At 45.6% G+C, this 19277-nt stretch overlaps 1 protein-coding gene across 4 annotated transcripts in view; it reads left to right on the top strand.

Annotated features, from left to right (window-relative positions):
* Nucleotides 1–19277, top strand: part of PISD (phosphatidylserine decarboxylase) — a 149864-nt gene that overhangs the window by 94165 nt on the left and 36422 nt on the right. For 2 of the 4 annotated variants that reach the window (XM_069215086.1, XM_069215087.1), the window contains one exon: nt 5764–5929. The exons of 1 other annotated variant lie outside the window; for it this stretch is intronic. In XM_069215086.1, coding sequence (XP_069071187.1) covers nt 5764–5929 — 166 coding nt within the window. Of the gene's footprint in view, nt 1–2267; nt 2502–5763; nt 5930–19277 lie in introns of those variants that run through there. One more of the 4 variants, XM_069215084.1, reaches the window with a different exon arrangement.

Genomic DNA, 19277 nt, shown 5'->3' with positions numbered 1-19277 from the left:
TGCGAGATGAGACTGGGGCAGTGTCGCAGCAGGGAGGAGGGAGACGGGATAGTAAATTGCAGGGGGTGAGAGATGAGACTGGGGCAGTGTCGCAGCAGGGAGGAGGGAGACGGGATAGTAAATTGCAGGGGTGAGAGATGAGACTGGGGCAGTGTCACAGCAGGGATAGTAAATTGCAGGGGGTGAGAGATGAGACTGGGACAGTGTCACAGCAGGGAGGAGGGAGATGGGATAGTAAATTGCAGGGGGTGAGAGATGAGACTGGGACATTGTCACAGCAGGGATAGTAAATTGCAGGGGTGAGCGATGAGACTGGGACAGTGTCACAGCAGGGAGGAGGGAGATGGGATAGTAAATTGCAGGGGGTGAGAGATGAGACTGGGACAGTGTCGCAGCAGGGAGGAGGGAGATGGGATAGTAAATTGCAGGGGGAGAGATGAGACTGAGCCAGTGTCACAGCAGGAATGAGAGGAGGGAGGCGGACAGGCTACTGCAGGGGGTGAGAGGTGAGACTAGGACAGTGTCGCAGCAGGGACGAGAGGAGGGAAATGGGACAATATACCTCGGGACGAGAGATGAGCGCTAGTTACGGACAGTATTGGAAAATATATTTTTGGTGTACTGTCGTGTCTGGTGGTAAGAGAGGTGGTCTTGTGTGTATAGTTTTTTTATATATATGTCAGGCACGATCGAGGGCATTATTTGTGTTGCATGGAATACCTGTAAATGAGGCACTTACGATCCATGATGGCAGATTACATTCATGCTGCAGGTGTTGAAATATGGCACTGGCTTATATTGAGGAGATGCCCATCAGTGAAGGGTAGTGGATGTCCGTGGTGGGTGAGAAGCGGACTCGTTGGAGACCACAACTGTCAGTGGGACCAGACTGGAGGGCTGGAGTAGTCGGACAGGATACCTGGCGGTAGCAGGAGACAGGAGGGCTCCAGTGGAGGCCCATGGTTGTGTTGAAAGCTCCTGATAAGAGGATCTGGTCAGGCAGTCCCATAGGTGCACACAGTGGATCTTGATTGGTCTGGAACCGCCGATAACGAAGCAGGCCACGATAAGGTGTGTTTGGATTTCTGTAGGTGCTTTAAACAACTGTGGCGTCTTTAGTCTTTGTTCCTGGCCTGGAGATAGCCCACTGTGGTTTGTGACTTTGAGGTGTGACCTTTGTGGGTTTTAGGATAACCATGAGTAGCTGTGGTTTCTGCATGTTGAAATCAGCCCTATATGCCAGTGGTTGCTGCCTTTTTAATGGTAGCCCTTTCTGGCTGCACTTTAGTACGACTAAATATTGTCCCATGTAGCAGTAGTTTGCGTATGTTGTCCCTGTGAGCCCCTGTTGCAGCGCTTCTTACATGGTGAAGTTGTTTCCCTAAACCTTCACGATGCACATGGCATCTGTGGTTATAGTTTGGACTTGCTGTGCCTTGGCGTGCACTGAGGGCAGCTGTGTGGCTGTAGTGTGGGTTTAGTGAAGGTAATATCATGTGGCTGGACCGTGGCGGTATAAAGCGCATCGCTTGGCTGTGGTTGAAGGCCTTGAAGGTATCTCGGTGCTGCGGTAGTGTGGGATTGCTAGACTCTATCATGCAAACAAGATAGTCCCATGTGGCTCTAGCTTTGGATGGCTGCAGTTTAGCATCCACTAACGAGAGCATCGTGCAGCTGCTTTTGAAGGTCACCTTGTGTCGGTGGAGTTTGGGGTTGCATGCACTGTAAGTGGTGCTGTATTTTAGCTGTCCCATGCTGCTGTAGTTTGGGTTTGTTGTAGTTCAGCATTCGCTGAAGGTACCTGCACGTGGCTTTAGTCTGCCGGGTTGAAGGCGCCCCACTTGGCTGCGGTTGGGGGTCCTTGAAGGTCACCCACGTGGCCCCGGGTCCGCTCGCTTTCTGCACCGAGTGCACAGTGAAGGGCAGCGCAATCAATCAATCAATCAATGACACTTATAAAGCGCGCTACATACCCGTAGGGTCTCAAGGCGCTGGGGGGGGGGGGGGGGTGCCGCTACTGCTCGAATAGCCAGGTCTTCAGCTTCTTCCTGAAGGAGAGGTGGTCTTGGGTCAGGCGCAGGTCGGTCGGGAGGGAGTTCCAGTTCTTGGCGCAGAGCCACATTAACTCGCAGGAGATGTGTGAGATGATGGAGGAGGGAGCGGAGAGTCCTCCTGGGCAGCCAATGGAGTGGCCCGTGACGTCACGCCCTCCATCCCCGCATCCCTCCCTGGCGAGGGGAGGGCAGAGCATCCCGGAGCGCAGGCGATGTGTCAGTCAAGCAGCCGGCACCAGAGCCCAGACCTGCACACGGGGAGATGGTGAGATGTCGTAGGCCTTTGCCTAATCCGCCCAGCTCGTGCTTCAACCTCCGCAAGGTGAAAGTCCATGTCCGCAGGGCGCGGGCAGCCAGCGGCAGTGGCTGGGCCGGGGAGGAGCAGGCAGGCAGCGCGGACCCGGGCCGCCCGGACGGCGGCACCCCCAGCAGGCGGGCCCGATTCAGGTACCCGAGGTGGCCGGCACGGGAGATGGGAGGGACGGCGGGGAAGCAAAGTCGTTGTTTGGCCTAATTACCGCAAAGCTCCTTATGCTCTGAATTCAGTGGGGATGGGGGAGGGCCGCGGGCGAGGCGGAGGGAGGGAGGGATGCTGATGCTGGGGAGCAGATGCGTCGCTGACAGCTCTCGGGGCCCTGCTTCGGACGGCCCCGCTGCAGCATCCCTGCAGGCAGACCATGGCAATATTGTGCCTAGAAGGAGCGGGGGGCAGCGAGAAGCGGCCGGTCCCTCGGAGCGTGCGATGCTTGCCGGGGATTGGTTAGTGGTCGTCTGCAGTGAGGCAGGTGGGGGAGGGGAAGCTGGGATACTGGTACCCGGGCCTCGGTGCCCAACTCATCGGTCCATGTGATCAGGCTGTTCCTGCTCTGTGGGACGGAGGCGGATCGTGGCGTCCTGCCCCCCTGGGCAGGAGCCAAGCTCGTCATAGAGCCGGTGGCTTTGTTGTGTTTCGGGACTTCATGCTGGCAGAGTTTCCGTGTCAGCTGCCTCCTGCCCACGGCCTGACTTCCTTCTTCAGCACTGCCTTTGAGTGGCATCGGGGAGCGGAGGTGGCAGCGTTGGTCTACTCTGAACAGGCCCACATGGGCATGTCACCAAACACATTCGTTGGAACGCGCCCCCTAAAAACAAGTTACAAGTAGGGGCCCTGTGCAGGTCAGGGTTCCTGCTGACGCTGCATCACCGTAGCGGGGGTCTGCGCCAGACAATACGAAGGTGACCTCGAGGCCGGGGACATCCTGGCTTCTGTGACAGACACATCCTTGAGATTCATAGTCCCGGTGCTCGTGCGCCGCTGACCCTGCCAGTGTGGCAACTCTGCGTATCATATAGGGGTAGTTCACCTGATTGGCCCCTTCAGTGCCCTTTCTGAGCGAGCAGTGGGCATTGCAGAGCTATGTCCTTGTTTTAAGGTTCAAAGGTCAGCGTGAGTACTCGAAGAGGCCTGTGTTGACATACTCTCCGTGCACCGGGCCAGCGCGACGGCTGCCCGTTCCTGTGAGTAGAAGCACCTTTATTGCTCAGTGTCTGCCACCTGCCTGGGCCCCTTGAGTCTCTGCTGTAGTTTTGTTGCACGCCTGATATTGTACTGAGACATAGCGGAAGAAACTATCCCCTTGGGTAAACCTGCTTTGTTGCACGGGACTAGAGTGATCACAGCTGCCCTTTTCACAAAGCCATTGATAGGTATTTCTGCTGCTACAATGATTTTCTGTTAGCCTTTTCTTGTGCAAACCAGGCCTTAACTAGTGCTGTTCATAAATAGTGACACAGGCTAGGTGTGCCAGTGTTAAAAGTGGTGAGGCGTGGGTGATAGGCCCTGCTCATTACATGGGCATTGAAGGTCACGCACTTTATTTTTCATGTGACATTATGGAGAACAGACTTTTTATAGTGACTGAAAGATGCTGCGTCACTTGATGGATAAATGAATGAAGAAAGCAGCTGTTTGTCTCAGCTCGGAGCTCAGTCACCTCACGGTACTTCTCATTAGAGGTGAGGGTGATTTCTGCTGTTGGAAAAGACCAGTTCTGAGTTTCTTCCTCTAAATGAGGTTGTTGGCATAGCAGTGGACAATCTTTGGTTCTGAGTTGTCTGGCTCTTTTGATTGCATTGTGCAGCGTTTATCTCTTTTTAAGCTGCATTGTTTTCAGGACATCTTCAGAAATTGTCAGATGACGAGTACACATGTGAATGTGGGTATTTTTTTCAGGCTGTTAGATTTGGTGACTTTTGCCTCGATAATTTTGTTTTCGAGTCTGATGGTCTTGGGAGCGTCTCAGGTATTGACGGAAGTCAGTGTGGTGCTTTTAGGACTGGGGAAATGACACTTCAAATTATTTTTTTGTTTTCGTGCCTGCGTTGTGGCTGCGGTGTTTGTTTCCTGGAGGGGGAAGTTTGATGGCTGATCAGTCTAGCGCATCGGGAGTTAGCTTAGCCCGACAAGATCCCTCATTGCAAGGTGTCCCAACTCTTTATTAGAACTTTTTTTTTTCCTTCGAAAAAGCATGTGTGTGTGTGTGTTTTTTTTTTTTTTTTTTTTTTTTTGCTGTTTGATTCAATATAATAGATTTTGGTTTGTGCAACAATGAGCCAATTGCGTGAGGATAGAATGGATATTAGTTTGGTGTCAAATTGTTCTGTGGTTTCAGAAATTCATGGAGACTGCAGCAATTGTAAGGACGTGTGCTGCTGTGAGCACCTGATTTCAGCACAACCCAACATATTTTAAATCACCATCCTTTGGTTCTGTTGGAATAATATATATATATATATATATATATATATATATATATATATATATATATATATATATATATATATATATATATATATATATATATATATATATATATATATATATATGTGTTCTGAGGGATGTCCTCAAACTCAGAGATAGAAAAAGCAACATGTCTTCACATATCTTGGATGGAGGCGCTTAGATTATCTTCAGACCCAAGTGGTTATATGAGGCTTCTACACTCAAAGGCACACGTTGTGGGCAAGCCCTTAAATCGGAACACAGATGGCTTAAAAGAAAGCGTTGACCATCAGATTTTGGCCTTTAGGTGTGCTTCCCTGACCACCTGTACACCCGCTCTGATAGGAAGCTCCGTGAGCAACCAGCCCCTGGAACTAGTTTTCAGGCCTCTAGGAACTAATACTGCATGGTGTTCCTTGGCCAGGCAGTACTAATGCAATGAAAGACCACAATAACACCTGATGCTTGTCCTGAACCAGTCTTTTATGACGGTTGCACAATGATTCTGCAGCAATCAGTGTCCAGTTCTGGACTGTTACTCTTAAGCTACTAGAAACTGAATAATTGGGAGCCTTTTTAGTCATCAGCAGGTGTCCTGATCTAAGGTATCACTATTAGGATGAAGTCAAGAATGATTCTCATCCAACCACTGTATTTTTGCTAATCCAGAAAAAAAGCCTGTTCAAACCTCCAGGTGCCCATATTGAATAACAATAAAGAAATGAGGTCCTGGAATAAGTTAACTGGTGAAGCGATGAGGATGTTGGGGGCTGGTGGTAGTTGTGCTTGCCTTTTGTGTCAGTGTTTCTAATAACTCTCCCCTGTCTGTCTTCTAAGTAACTCTTGCTTGATGTAGCACATTTATGCTAGTGTGGCTCCTGAAGTGATCCATTGCTGGGGCATGCTGGCAAGGAGAGGCCTGACACTTTTGTGTGTGTGATCCAACAGGTTGCAATTCCCCCAGCTGGCACTGAGGAGGAGGTTGGGCCAGCTGAGCTGTATGTCTAGGTCTGCGCTGAAACTACGTTCTTGGCCGCTGACAATCCTTTATTACCTCCTGCCCTTCGGTGCACTTAAACCTTTGGCCAGAGTGGGATGGAGGCCTACCAGCAGGGTAAGTGTCCAGCGGAGGTTTGTAAATAGCTTGTGAGCCATGAGGACAAAAAGGGGCATGTGGGCGGGCAGAGGGTTATTAAGGAAAAGGGGTTTTGTAGGCTGGCAGACTAAAGCTGGAAGTGGGCGGTGGGTTTAAGAATAACAGATGTGCAGGGTCTGTAACAGTATTGCTTAGCTAATAATTGTGATATGCGACCAGCCTTTATTTTCACAGTACAAATGGCCACATATATATAATGGTAAACCCCCCAGGAACTACCAAGTACTTGGTGAGTTGAGGCATCCAGATTTTAAGACCTAGCATGTCGGCATTGCAGTGTTGTGCGATGTACTTCATTCAGCGCGTTTCAATGGTGCTGGTGGATGAGGGAAGAATAGTTTGGTGACTACTTGATGAGGAAGATGAAGGGGAGGTTGGAGGGTACATTTGGGGCTGACATCTGTATTAGGGGAAGTAAATTCCTAGCATGCATGCCCAGAGATAAATGAAAGGGATGCAGGTGTAATTTGGAAGGCAGGTGTTGTTGAATGACAGAAAACCTGGGTCTTAAAAGAAGGAATACTTAGATTGGATTAACTTATTCATATTCGTTTGACTTACTAAATAACATTTTCTATATTAACACTGCACCTATAGACATAAAGGTACGTAGGTCCCAAAAGGGAGGTTGAAACTTTTAGAACAGGTGTTTGTCTAGTAGCTCGTCTACCACCCTTCAAAGTGCAGCACGTTCATAGCAATTATTTACACATTTCAAAGTTTGTCAATCATGCTTCTTTGCAGCTGATGTACAAGAGGATTTGAAAGCCAACAGATGATGTTCTGTATGGAAAAGATTTGCTTTGAGAGCCTTTTTCAGCACATGGAGGAATGATGTAGGACGTAGATTGTAGGGAGGCCTAGGAGTAAAAAATGATTGAGTTTGAGAAGAACAGCAGGGAGACGTGGGAATTACCAGGGTGTATTTGTTGGCAAAGAGAAGTCCATCAGAAGGCAGTCTTGACAAAGCAGGGAGTGTTCCAGCATGCTTCTGTAGCATATACTCGAGAGAGAGTGGTAGTATTTCACCCTTAGTTGGGCAGCTAACCAGCCAACTTTTTATTGGCGATCCGAGATGTGGTGATTTCATATGCAGTTAAAATGATACAGGCACATTTTCTTACTTGGTCAAGGTTAAGTAAGGTGTGGATGGGTGGCATGCTGGAATACGGTTACAGTAATCTAAATTGTGCATTGTTAGGGCGCTGACAAGAGGTTTGCGGCTTTGAAGTGGAAATGTTCACAATGCTGTGCATCTGGCTGCCATTTCAGTGTTGCAGATTAAAAAGTTCCAGTGGTGTACAGGAATTGAATAGCACACTGACGTTCCAAGTGAAGGGTAAATATATGCGGGGCAAAGTTGGGGGTGGTCAGAGTGGCTGTCAGCTGGTATTGCGATAAAGAAGATTTCAGCCATGGGATGCTGTTAGTAGGGTGAAATAAGAACCTGTCAACTGATGTAGCTGTAGTGCATAATGAGGTTGGAATTGATTGCACTGTGTTAAAAAGATTATAAAGAGGCATTCCTTTTGCACGACATCCGGGGACATCATCTTTGGGGTCAAGAGTAACACGTTTTCATGTTTTGTTTGTCCACTGGATGACTATTTGCTGAAAGTCTACTGTACCACAGTATGGATCTGTGAAAAAAGGCCCATCTGTCACTCACAGTATTTGTATCAATGTGTATAAGTTGTTATAACGTGTATATATAAATTATGAATGCAGTGCCTTTAAGATTAGGGCTACCACTCCTGTGAGCTCAGCTTGCGTTGCTGACTGTGGATCAAGCATAAAAACGTAACAGTTTGAGAATACCTGTAATGCTCGCTGGTTATATGTAAATATATGCAGAGGCCTTTGTAATATGTGCAAACAGTATTGTTCAAAGTGAGGTAACGTTTCGTTGAGACATGATTTAGTAAAATATGACAATGTTTTTTTTTTTTAAGTACTAATGGAGAACAGGGTGAAACCATTATTGGCAACATAACGTAAATTAGGGGCCCAGTTCTTATTCACAAAAGTGCTGTCAGAAATTCACAAGACTACACAGAAGTAGGCCTGGAAATATACTCGTAACAAAGTTCGTGAAATCCATTTTCACATGAGCAAATATAAACATGTTTGCGCATGCAAATGAACTTTCCCTACAGCCTATTCCAGGAGTCTTGCCAGAATAGAAACCCGGATATAATAGACCCTGGCATAATCAGAGAATGTGATTTCAGAATTATGATCGAATAAGAATGCTGCCGTAAATTGTCACATCAGTGCCTGGCACTAAATGAAACAAGTGGATTTGTTTTGCAGCCTAACCAGATTTCCGAAGCATCATGTTCCTTTTTCTTTTTTTTATATCTGTGGCATCCGAGACGTTAGGTAATATCAGATTAGTAAACAATAAATTGCCACTACAAGCAGCACATAGCAGTGTGCATAAAAGCAGTAGATTGTCAGTTATTCTTCGGATATAGTCTTGAAGAACAAGCATGTGATTGGCGTTATCAATAGAGTAAAAATAAACAGATATGTATAAAACAACAAGCTCATGGATCTATATAAGGTGTAGAGGGAGGGGTCGTCTTTGATCTAGGGTTAGAGAAGATGTCCAGGAGGAGGTAGTCAATGGACGTGAGCAGTGAGCAGTGGTTTGGAGCGGAATATTTAATTTCCCATCAAGTAGACCAAAGCAGGTGTTCTAGACTATCCCCACTTTCATGGCGGGTGGAGATCGTTCTTGGCATCAACATTTAATACCAGGTTCTCCCAGCAATCCCCACCAAGACGAATAATCCCATGTGCACGTAGCCATTGACAAGAGTGTGCTTCCGCACGCGCCTAGGTTAGCAGATCGTGTAGCCACTGCTGAAGAGATGGGGATGCTGGAGACTTCCATGACATGGAATGGAATATAATACAAAAACAAGGCCAATAAATCTGTGGGGATATTTATCACCCTTTCTGCTGGAGTGAAGACCCAGTAGGCCAAGAGGTGGGTGTAAGAGGCAGGGGATGTGTAGTATATTCTGTTAGTTTCAGTTACCTTGCTCCATGAGGGTTGTAATACCGAGCACTCCCAGCATCATGTTCCTTAAAGAAGGATATCTTATAAAATTCCACACCAAGAGGATGAGAGGGTTGAGGGTGGCAGCTGTATGATTCGTATGGGTAGAAGCAACAAAATTATGTATGTGGGAGGGCCGTGACAGTGGAGTATGTGAAACTCATCTAGAAAGGAGGTCATTAGCGAAGGCAGGGGTAAATTGGTTGAACACAGAGTACTCCGTTCTGTGATCAGATAAGTTTCAGGGAAGAAACTTGGCTGTTCCTTGAATAGGAGTATTAATACTGTGGACTTAGTGTTTCAGATATGATAGACTAGATAGATTAGTTAGGGCAATGAAGGAGAGAGCAAGACACTCACTAGTTTTAAAGTCCAAAAGCACACACATAAAAGATTTGCAGATGTTTGGCCTCTGGTATGTCCAGGTTATTGGAGTGAAGTTGCGTGGGGTGATCGATTAGGAAAGGATAGCGATGTTCCTGGTTATGTTGATTTTGGCAGAAAAGAAAGGAGCAAAGGCTTCTGTCAAGAAGCTCTGTAGGGTGACTATGGCGTAAGGTAGGGAAAAGTGGAATAGAACTTAAATCTGGACAGAATAATCAGAACAAATTAGAGGCAGGAGATGTTGCATTCCAAGAAGGAGAACATTTGGGGTGGAGTGGGGTGCAATAGGAGAGTGTAAGAAATTGGATTATTGTTATTTGGGGTGGGTGACTACCCACTTCAAGGAATAATCACAACCTTTTTCAGGGTGAACACTCAGTCACTAAATTAATCTGAGCTCAACCCCCTGGTAGTTGTGGTTTAGGGCAGACAGACTTTACCTAGGTCAATAAGTGAAAGATGTATGCAGTACAACAACAGTAATAACGTTGAAATGCAAAGCAATAAAAAACCGAATTAGAAAAACAGAGTAACATTTTAAATAAAATGTCAAAAATCCAATAAGTGGGATCAGAGATGTGAATTTTTAACCTTTTTAAGAAGAAATAGCACCAAGAATCCTAAAATGCCAGTGATAGTTAATGGTTGCAGTAGACGGGAACCTATGTGCAATTTGACACTGACTGCAACGGCGCATGGGTCTAACCCATCAACAAGGTTTGCCCTGGTCAAAGATTTTACCTTCTGACTTACGGGGTTATTCCAATTTTGGAGGAGGTGTTAATCCGTCCCAAAAGTGACTGATTTACCACCAGCCGTATTACGAGACCATTATATCCTATGGAACTCGTAATACGGCTGGTGGTATATCCGTCACTTTACCGTCACTTTTGGGACTGATTAACACTCCTCCAAAGTTGGAATAACCCCCTTAGTCTTTTAAGTCCCAATCCACCACAGTCATACTCTTCTAAAGCCCCAGAGGACCACAGGGGATGCATTTAGAGACTCACAGGGTGTCAGGCAGAGGCCAAACAGCAGGGTCCAATCTAGGTCCCATTGCCACTGGTCAGCTAGGTGGTTGCCGGAAAAGGCCTCTTGTAACTTGTGCCCCTATAGTTTTAACAGGAAGTCAGCCTTATGGGCCTTGGAGTACACTTCATCCTGGGTCCAGGGCTCTTCTTTGGTCTCAGACAGCAGGTTAAGTCCTCTTCTGATCTTCCTCAGTTCTAAGAGTGTTCTGAACTGGGTGCTTGAAGGTGCAGTATTTATGCCTGCTACCAGATAGTGTGTGGGAATGAGTCTAAGCAATAGATTAAGAATTCCCTGGGCCAGAGACATTTTACTGCAGAGACATTTTACTGCATGGGCAAAGTGGGGAAATTGGCCAGGGCTCCCACCGTCCGATGGGCACCCACTGGAGAGTACATTTTTCTCTATATTTTCTCTATCTAAACCTCTGTCTCTGCGCTTGACTCTCTTTGCCCTTTAGCATTTGAAAGATTTCTGGGGTCCAGAGAGACATATTTCAACTTTCTTGTGTGACTGTCTTAAACTTTAACATATAATTTAGTATTGTGTGGCATCATCTGCGATTGAATTTGCAGGAAATGGGTAATAAAGTTAAAATTTGTTCTGGACAGCACCCCTCAGGTATGCCTTTGGCCTGAAAAATCCATAGGATGATACTGTCGGGTCCTCTTTGGGAATTTGCAAGCTGCCTAAAGTCTTTAGCCACACTAAACCTAGGCTCTGAGGCATGGGGTGTGCTTGGGGAGTGTACTGTGGTAATTTTAGTGGCCTCCCCATCAACCACTTCTCTAGTAGAATAAAAGTAGACTCTTTCAGCAACCAGACAGTGGATACACAAGAATTGTTTTGGCAACCTGTTACCCTTCCTTTTAGATGCGCCTCCTGTGTTATATGTAAACCGAGCTGACCTGTTAAGCAGCATTTGACACTGTACTGTCTAAAGGGATGCTCATGGACTCACCCTGTATATTTTATCAGGTTGAGAGGGGTCATTTCTGCCCACTCAGGTCAGCTTTGCTGCAGTGAAAATGTTTAAGGCTTTTTCGCTGTAAAGACATGTTTAACATTAAATTCCTGCATGCCCTACTTTAAAATACCATGCACCCCGCCTTTTAGGCAAAGAGGCCTACATGGAGGTGACTTATAAATATTTAAAATTAAAATTTTTACCTGTCAAGTGGTCATATTAACAGGTTGAATTTGCAGTTTAAAACTGCAGCAGCCTGGCTACAAATAGTAGGCTTTCAGTCCCGTTTTACACTATCACTGTAGTGGGTGTTAAAGTGGGTGCTGCAGTGTACAAGTGACGTTTATCCTATAGGCCAGTGCACTTTGTACCATATACTAAATACTTACCTGTAAGTTAAATTTGCCAATCAAGTGTATACCCATTTCACCATGGTGAAAGGGTGAGCACAGGCACTTTATCATTAGTAAAGAGGGGTAAAGTGCACAGAGTCCTACAGACCGTAAAGATATAGGGTCCAGCAAAAGGGGAAGAATCTCGGGAGACCCTGAAGAAGAGAAAAAATTGCTTCAGAAGGTAGAGTTTTTGTGAACCAGAGACAAGTAGAGGGGATTTGACTCTGGAATGTGAGTAGAGCTAAGACTAAACCATCAGTCTCATCAGTTATTTCCAGGACATCATAAAAAAATAATTGGCGGCTGATTCTGTCCCAGGGTGCAGGTAAAATATCAACTGCAGGGGACGTCCAAGTTACGCTGTGGTAGAAGTCTCTGCACTTGATGTATTGTTATTTTTTTCCTACATCTTGGAAGTAGTGTATGGGTTTGCAGTGGGATGGTGAATCGCTATCAGAGCTTGGTCTAAAGAAGTTTTTAAAAGTAAGGGACTTGGTATTGGTTTTCTAGGAGGTGTTTGATGTGGGTTTGTTGGTGGGAGAGTTGTGATGAGGAAGTGTTTCACAGGTGAACTTTGGAGGAAAGGTGCCTTTGAAGTGATTTGAAATGTCTTCTTGAGAGTGTCTCATGGAAGCATTGGAGATGTGGATTTTTGAGAGTTACGATGTCATGATTTGAACAGATGGGGTGATCACTTGTCTGTGTGCCTGGAATGGCTGCAATAGGAACAGTGGCAAAACAGTTGTGGGGTACATTGAAATGCTGCTGAAATATTTGCTTGTATCTGGGGGTGTGCCTATGAAAATAGCTGGATCCTTACTGTGCATATACAAGTATGTGTGTTTCCAATTAGTGTAGTGGCATGGTAGACTGTGTAAACAGTGGACAGCATGGCCACCCTTCAAAAACATTACATCTGCCAACTGTAGATCTTTCTATGATCACCCCCTTATTGTAAAGAGTGCTGAATAGTGTCTATGGGCTCCTGCCTTTTTTCAGCTCTCCAGCTGGTTTCCCGTTATGCACATTCTCCGCCATGCAGGACATACACTCTAATCATGCGGGTGTTTTATGTTTGTTTTCTTTGCTGCCACCAATGGTTAAGTAGTGTTACTTCTGCTTGCTGTAACCAGAGCTGTGGTAGTCACGTCTTTCCTACCAGTTCTTTTTGAGGAAAGATATTAGCACAGATGTGTGTAGACCTGCAGTACTACGTATAAGCATTATTGCTGAACAGGATGCAAGGCTCCCTGAAGCCGCCAGTTGATGTTGTTTGCAGAGTGCCTTCAGCCCTGAACAGTCTGTACCTTCCTGCAAAACAACACTCTGGAAAGGCTCTCTGAATGTTCAGAACGGCAAAAGAAGAGGACGTAACTGTTAAATGCAATTTTAACTGTAGATAAAGCTTTAATTATGTTGATCCTAATCCCTCGCAAATCCCTCAAGTGATTCAGATTCCTGTTAATCAAGGCTAGAGTAGTGCCTGTAAATTATTAGTTAGATCTACTCTTGAACTGCGTACAGGACAACTAATAGGGCTGCTGACACATGGACCCAAAACATCTCCCGCCGCTCGGTTTATCCTCCCCTAGATGCAGTGGAACCCTCAGCCAGAACGTAGACTCTCTGTCCTCCTTAACTACTAGTTTCATGATGCAAGTTACTGCATAAGGCAACATTATTAAAACCACCCTGGAAGGAATCCTTACCAAACGAAACATTACAAACTTTATTAATCGCGCTCCAGCTCCTGAAAAAAGATCTCGACACGTGCTTAGGCTGTTCCAGCACATGGTCGCATGGCCAGAGCACCCATCATAGTCTCTTGAAGCATACCAGCATGCTCCTACTTGGAGATCACTTGTCCCACCCACTTCCACAGCCATTCATACGGACCCGGACCTGCAGCTGCTCCGAGACAAAGTTCTCATGTGACGAAATGGCTCCAGATAAGCCCCCATGTAGGAAAGATTAAATATTCAAACTCCCGTCAAAGCAGCAGCACAAATATGCTCTACAAATGCAATTTAGCTTAATCTTTTGCATTGAGGGCTGGAGCTGTGCTGCAGGATCTCAGCACACTTTCAGTAAAGCTTTTTTCAACCTTGTAGATGAAGGGTAAAAAAAAGAATGCTTTATGGAAAAATCACTTTTTCTTCCATCTGCCAGATCTCTTAGGGACTTGTACGATTGCCCCAGAGCTGCAGGAGGTGAAAAACATGGCTAACCTCCCATTGTACATAGCCATCAAAGCTTTTTCACTCAGTAAAAGGTAAATCCTCCGACATGATTTACACTTTTAAAGTCAAACTCTCTTAATCCGGGATTCTGCAAATATGCTCGTAATGGCGGTAAAGCAGAATATTCTGGTAGAGATAGGAGTAGGGACACCTGTTTACCTTTTTAACTATGTGGGAAGCCCAGAGCGATATATTTTTTAAGCCAGGGATGAGGGCTAAATCTGCATATATCCCATCCAGCAACTGGTTGAAAAAGAGAGAATGTGTCAAGTCACTTTTAGGTCTGAGAGGGAACGAGGCCGTGCACACTTTTAAAGACATAGAAATCTCCTGCTGGGGAAGATTTAGACAGATACTGAAGTAGCGTTCATTTTTAAGAGGACTAGAGTTTCCAAAAAGAAAGGAAAGATTTACGTTTTCAGGTGATGGAGAAGCATATAATCTGTCTCACTCTTTGACATGAAGGCCTCAAAACAAAGGGTCATAAAGTCCTGCTTTGTATTGCTTCAAATCGCACCAACTGACCTAAAATGCTTTTCCTCTTATTGCATCGCCCCTCAGTACGATTTCCGTGCTTTCTTTTCTTGTGGTGTTTTTCGTGTGGGAAAATACGTAGGTTAAGTTTTTATCACTAATTCACAAAAAGTAATTGTATTCTTTTTTTGCCTGGGGCTAAAATGTCTCTATCTTGATAAACATGTATAACACGCCTGCCCATAATGAGTGCGCTAACTCATAAATTGCTCATACAGCGTAGCACCCCTTTTTTCTTTTACTTGATGAAATAAAAACAAGGTGTTGTACTTCAGATTTCCCTTGCTATCACTTCTTCAGGATTTGTTCCACCTGTGTAATATCAGTTGCTAGATAGATAAGTCAGTAGAACTCCCGACTGATTATTATGCTGGCGGATGTCCGGACATTTGCCAGCATATATTGGCTAAACTTCACCACCCAGATCCAGCAGTGCTGGGGTTCATGCAGACACAAAGGATTCAGCATAATCTCCCTCGGGGTGCATTGAAAGTCGCATCCTTATCTTCATGTCATTTCTGTTCGCCTTGAACCTTGTTACGGCGCTAGAAAGCATTCAGCCTTTTCACCATCTTGATAGGGTTGGAATCCCACGTGAAGCCTATTGTTAGACAGACATGCTCACCTTATGGTTCCACTTATTAAACATCTCCCTCTAGCTGACTGTGCTGCTACCAGGCCTCGATCCGGAGCCAGAGGGCACCAGGCTGCAGCACACGGTGGACAACCGTCGCTTCAATGTGGAGCACAGAAAAGAGCAAACCCGTAGACTTTTCCTGTACTTGCTCTTAAATGAAATAGTTACCTTTATCGTAACATGCCTCTATGGTTGGTGTTGGGTTACTTGACTGCCAGCCATCTGTACCTCATTAATATTACTGTTTTGCTTTCCTCCATGAGACATGTCATTCTTCTCAGGGCGGGGGTCCTGTTTCCTTACAGGATATCAATGATCCAAACTGCTGTTTGCTTAGGGGCTATTGGACTACCTCCATTTTGTCTTGTTTTTCTCTTTCTCTTAGCCTTATTTACTGCTGAATTAGGTTCTAGCATTGCGTCACTCGCTGCTAGGGGTTAACATTTTCGTCCACGCCAGCTTTGGGGCTACATTGAAATGGCAACTCCGGGCAAGATTGTCTTTCCTAGTACCTAGTACAGTCAGAGGTTGCTGGTCAATATCTTGTGTGAGCACTGTTGCTCATCCCTAGTATCCCAGGACACGGCTTGGCAGTGCCATGTCCCTTTGAACACTTGAGTTTCCCCTTGTAGCTAAATTAAGCAGTTAAGGCCTACCCAGTAGTTGATAGGTTTTACACCCTCAGCTACAGCATGCTGTGTTTATGAGCTGATGTAGGTGTCTTTTCACCCCATATGGGGCGTCTCGTGGCTGACAAGTTAGTCCATTCTGAGGCACTTATAACAGGTTAGCTAGGTATTGGAGGCAATCGTTCATTAACTTGAAAAAGCCAGGTTTTAAGCATTCATGATCTTCTGTTTAAGGCCATTCCAGGCTACTGCTGCTTAAAATGTAAAACCTTGCTGGGCCTGGCTTCCTTAAATGTGGGCTTCGGCACACGAGATTTACTGCCAGATTGTAGGTATAGAAACGGTACGGAAGGTTTGATCGTAAGAACTAATAAAACCAGAGATCACCTGAAAGTATGCTCAAGGAACTATATAGCCTGTATGAATACATTTTATTTTCTAGTAGATTATCAGTCTAGGGCAGTGATTCCCAACCTTTTGACATCTATGGACCCCCACTTTACCATTACTGGAACCCGGGGACCCCCTACTGATTCATTACTAAAAGCTGGGGACCTAATCTGTTAATATTATTTAATTTTCTAAGCAGTTGGGGACCACCTGAGAAGGCTTCGCCGGACCCCCAGGGACCCCCAGACCACAGGTTGGGAACCACTGGTCTAGGGTATTACGCTCTAGTGTCAAATGCTCCCATTTATGGAGTTGGGAAAGTACGTGTGATGCTGAGGTCACTAAAGGTTGTTTAAACGTTCTACATTCAAATCTAGAAATGGTTTAATCTCTTTCATACTTGGGCCAGTACTTAATTTGAGGGGGAGGAGGGGCACCAACACTCACTTTGGGGGACAGCCACTTATCTGACATTTAAGGAAACCAAATAAGAGAGGAATAAACAAAGTGCAAAGATAGAGAAAGGCAGAAAAACAGTCATGAAGGGAGAACTGGGGACCTGCAAGAGTGAGCTAAAGGGGCATTGGGTGTCTGTTAGTGGACTAAAAAGGCCTGATGTGGAATAAGGACTATGCAGCCTCGGTATTGGGTGTCCTGGCTGTGGACCTCTAAGCAGAGCTTTGGGTACCAGCACTCCCTCTTTTATGAATTAGGCATTGTCCTGGGCCATTATTACCTTGATCCTGTGCTAGAACGGTAGGTGTGGAAAAATCCCCACTTTTGTCCTACAGCTGAACAACCTGCACATGGACCACTTATGAGATCTGCCCCTCGAGGGACAGGTTCTTGTCTATCTGGAAGTCCATATTTTCCACCAAGGGTTGGCGGTACCAGAGTGTCCTCAGTGACGCTGGCCAAATGTTTTGTGGTCAGCATGAGTCTGATGTTCCCTCCACCATTATTTCAGGCTGGTGTTGGTTTAGTTTAAGCTGGTTCTTATGCATTCATCCCTCCACAAAATTTGATTACATTTTCACATTAGAAAACTTTGGCTTTCAAATAGGAACAATTAGTCATCATGGCACAACCTGAATGTTTAGTGAGTGTGAAAACTCTTAAGAGCGGGACTTGAAAAGGGAGAGTTAACACTAATATGAACAAAAACAAAGTGGTTGGTAGCACTACCTGGAATAGGCATTACCATACTTGTAACATTTAAAAAATGTTTATGCATCAAGCAATAGGCTTTATTTAACATTGAGCCGTGTGATGAGTTTTTAACCTTTGAGATAGCAGTCAGGTGTTCTTGGATATCTTTGCAGCTTTTGTTTGCCTCCAGCTAGTCTGTGGACAGAGGACGTTGGCAAAGGAATGCAGTATATTTGTTTTTTAATACTCTAAACTTCCTCTGCTGTAGTGTCTCTAGCCCTTGGTGAAAGGCTGGACATTTCACTGGGTTTGAGCCTCTGTACCTTACATAAGCAGCTCCTTTTTAAAATGTATGCTCCTTCTGAAGCCGGCAGTGTAGGGCAGGAATGTTTGAGCCATTGTGCTCTGGTTGCCAGGTGGCAGCCTACAAAACACATTAAAGTTGAAGGGGTGAGTTTCAGTGGAGTTCGGTGAAAATTGTTCTACTACAAATAAATGGTCGACATTCTCCATCAGTCCATCAAGACATTTCCTGTATTAGGAAGGGGGTACCAAACAAAGGGCAAGCTAGATGCCACCCCTGCCATGGCAAGCCTGCTTGGTAAACGACAGTCTAAGGTAACAGACTGTGCACCATATGGATGACAGCTGTTGAACTCACTATTCCCTGTGAAGCAAAGACCCTTTCTGCATTCAAGATGGAGGGGGGCACCCTTAGTGGGATACCACTCTGACCTTATCGTGAGTGGCGGTGGGATGCCACCCCACCAGGTGTTCCTTTAAAAATCATACTTTAATGGCCTAAAATCCATTGCTTTCAGCGGTCTTCTCATAGCCAGACATAAGGTGGATAGAAAAACACCCTCAGATATGGTTTGAGTTGTACATTGGTTCTCCCTTCTTAGAAGGAATGTTAGGCACTTGAAGTAGGTTCACAGATTGTGGAGTTTTCTATGGGAAACCCCTAAAGCAATTCAGAGAAGCAAACTGAGCAGTGCAGCTTTTCCAAGTCATGCATAGGCCTACTGTCCCAGCAGTCTAGCTGACGATGGGACAGACCCTGGGCCTGTCTTGCACCGCTGTAAGCCAGCTTCTACCACTTCCAAAGCTTCTGTTCAACTCCCTTTGCCAAGTGCCAGACTTCGCTCAATGTACCAGACCTTCGCCCAACACAGTACTCAGATCCACCATGAACTCTGCGTGTTGTACACAAGGGAAGGGATGTTGTATCACATTTCGCATCTCATCTCCCATCCATGCAACCTCTTCCCCATACTCCATTCCTGACTCCCTTGGTGTTGGAGGGAGTTCTGTTCCTGCCTATGGGACTGTTGTGTGCCAGCACCTCTAGTTTTTCCAGTCCCCCCAGATTTCCGTGCCCTTCTTTCTCTCCATAGTCTTTATAATGATTTTTTCTACAGTGACTAACACAATACCGCACCAAGAGTAACCTATGCAACACCCCGTAAATGTATCTCACTAAATGCATTTCACTCTGACTGCTCTTACACATATCTGCAACTTCAAAACTGCTGTCCAGCGATGCCCTGTAAATGTACTTTACTAAATGCATTTCACTCTGACTGCTCTTACATATGTCTGCAACTTCAAAACTGCTGTCCAGCGACGCCCTGTAAATGTATTTTACTAAATGCATTTCACTCTTATTCCTCTTACAAATGTCTGCAACTTCAAAACTGCTGTCCACCAGCTATACTTCTCCTCCTCCAATTCAATACCGTTGAGAATGAATAACCCTTAGCAACCATGTCATGGTTATGACCCCAGGTCCTTACTCTAAAGGTTATCCTATCTTGTAGTCTGATCTTGTTTCCTGGTGCTTCTCTGTATCCAGACCCACTTCACTATAAGTTGCAGTTTC

The sequence above is a fragment of the Pleurodeles waltl genome, chromosome 11, assembly GCF_031143425.1.
Source record: "Pleurodeles waltl isolate 20211129_DDA chromosome 11, aPleWal1.hap1.20221129, whole genome shotgun sequence".
Classification (NCBI taxonomy): domain Eukaryota; kingdom Metazoa; phylum Chordata; class Amphibia; order Caudata; family Salamandridae; genus Pleurodeles; species Pleurodeles waltl.
The sequence above is the reverse complement of the archived record's forward strand: the minus strand, read 5'-3'. Positions and strand labels throughout refer to the sequence as shown.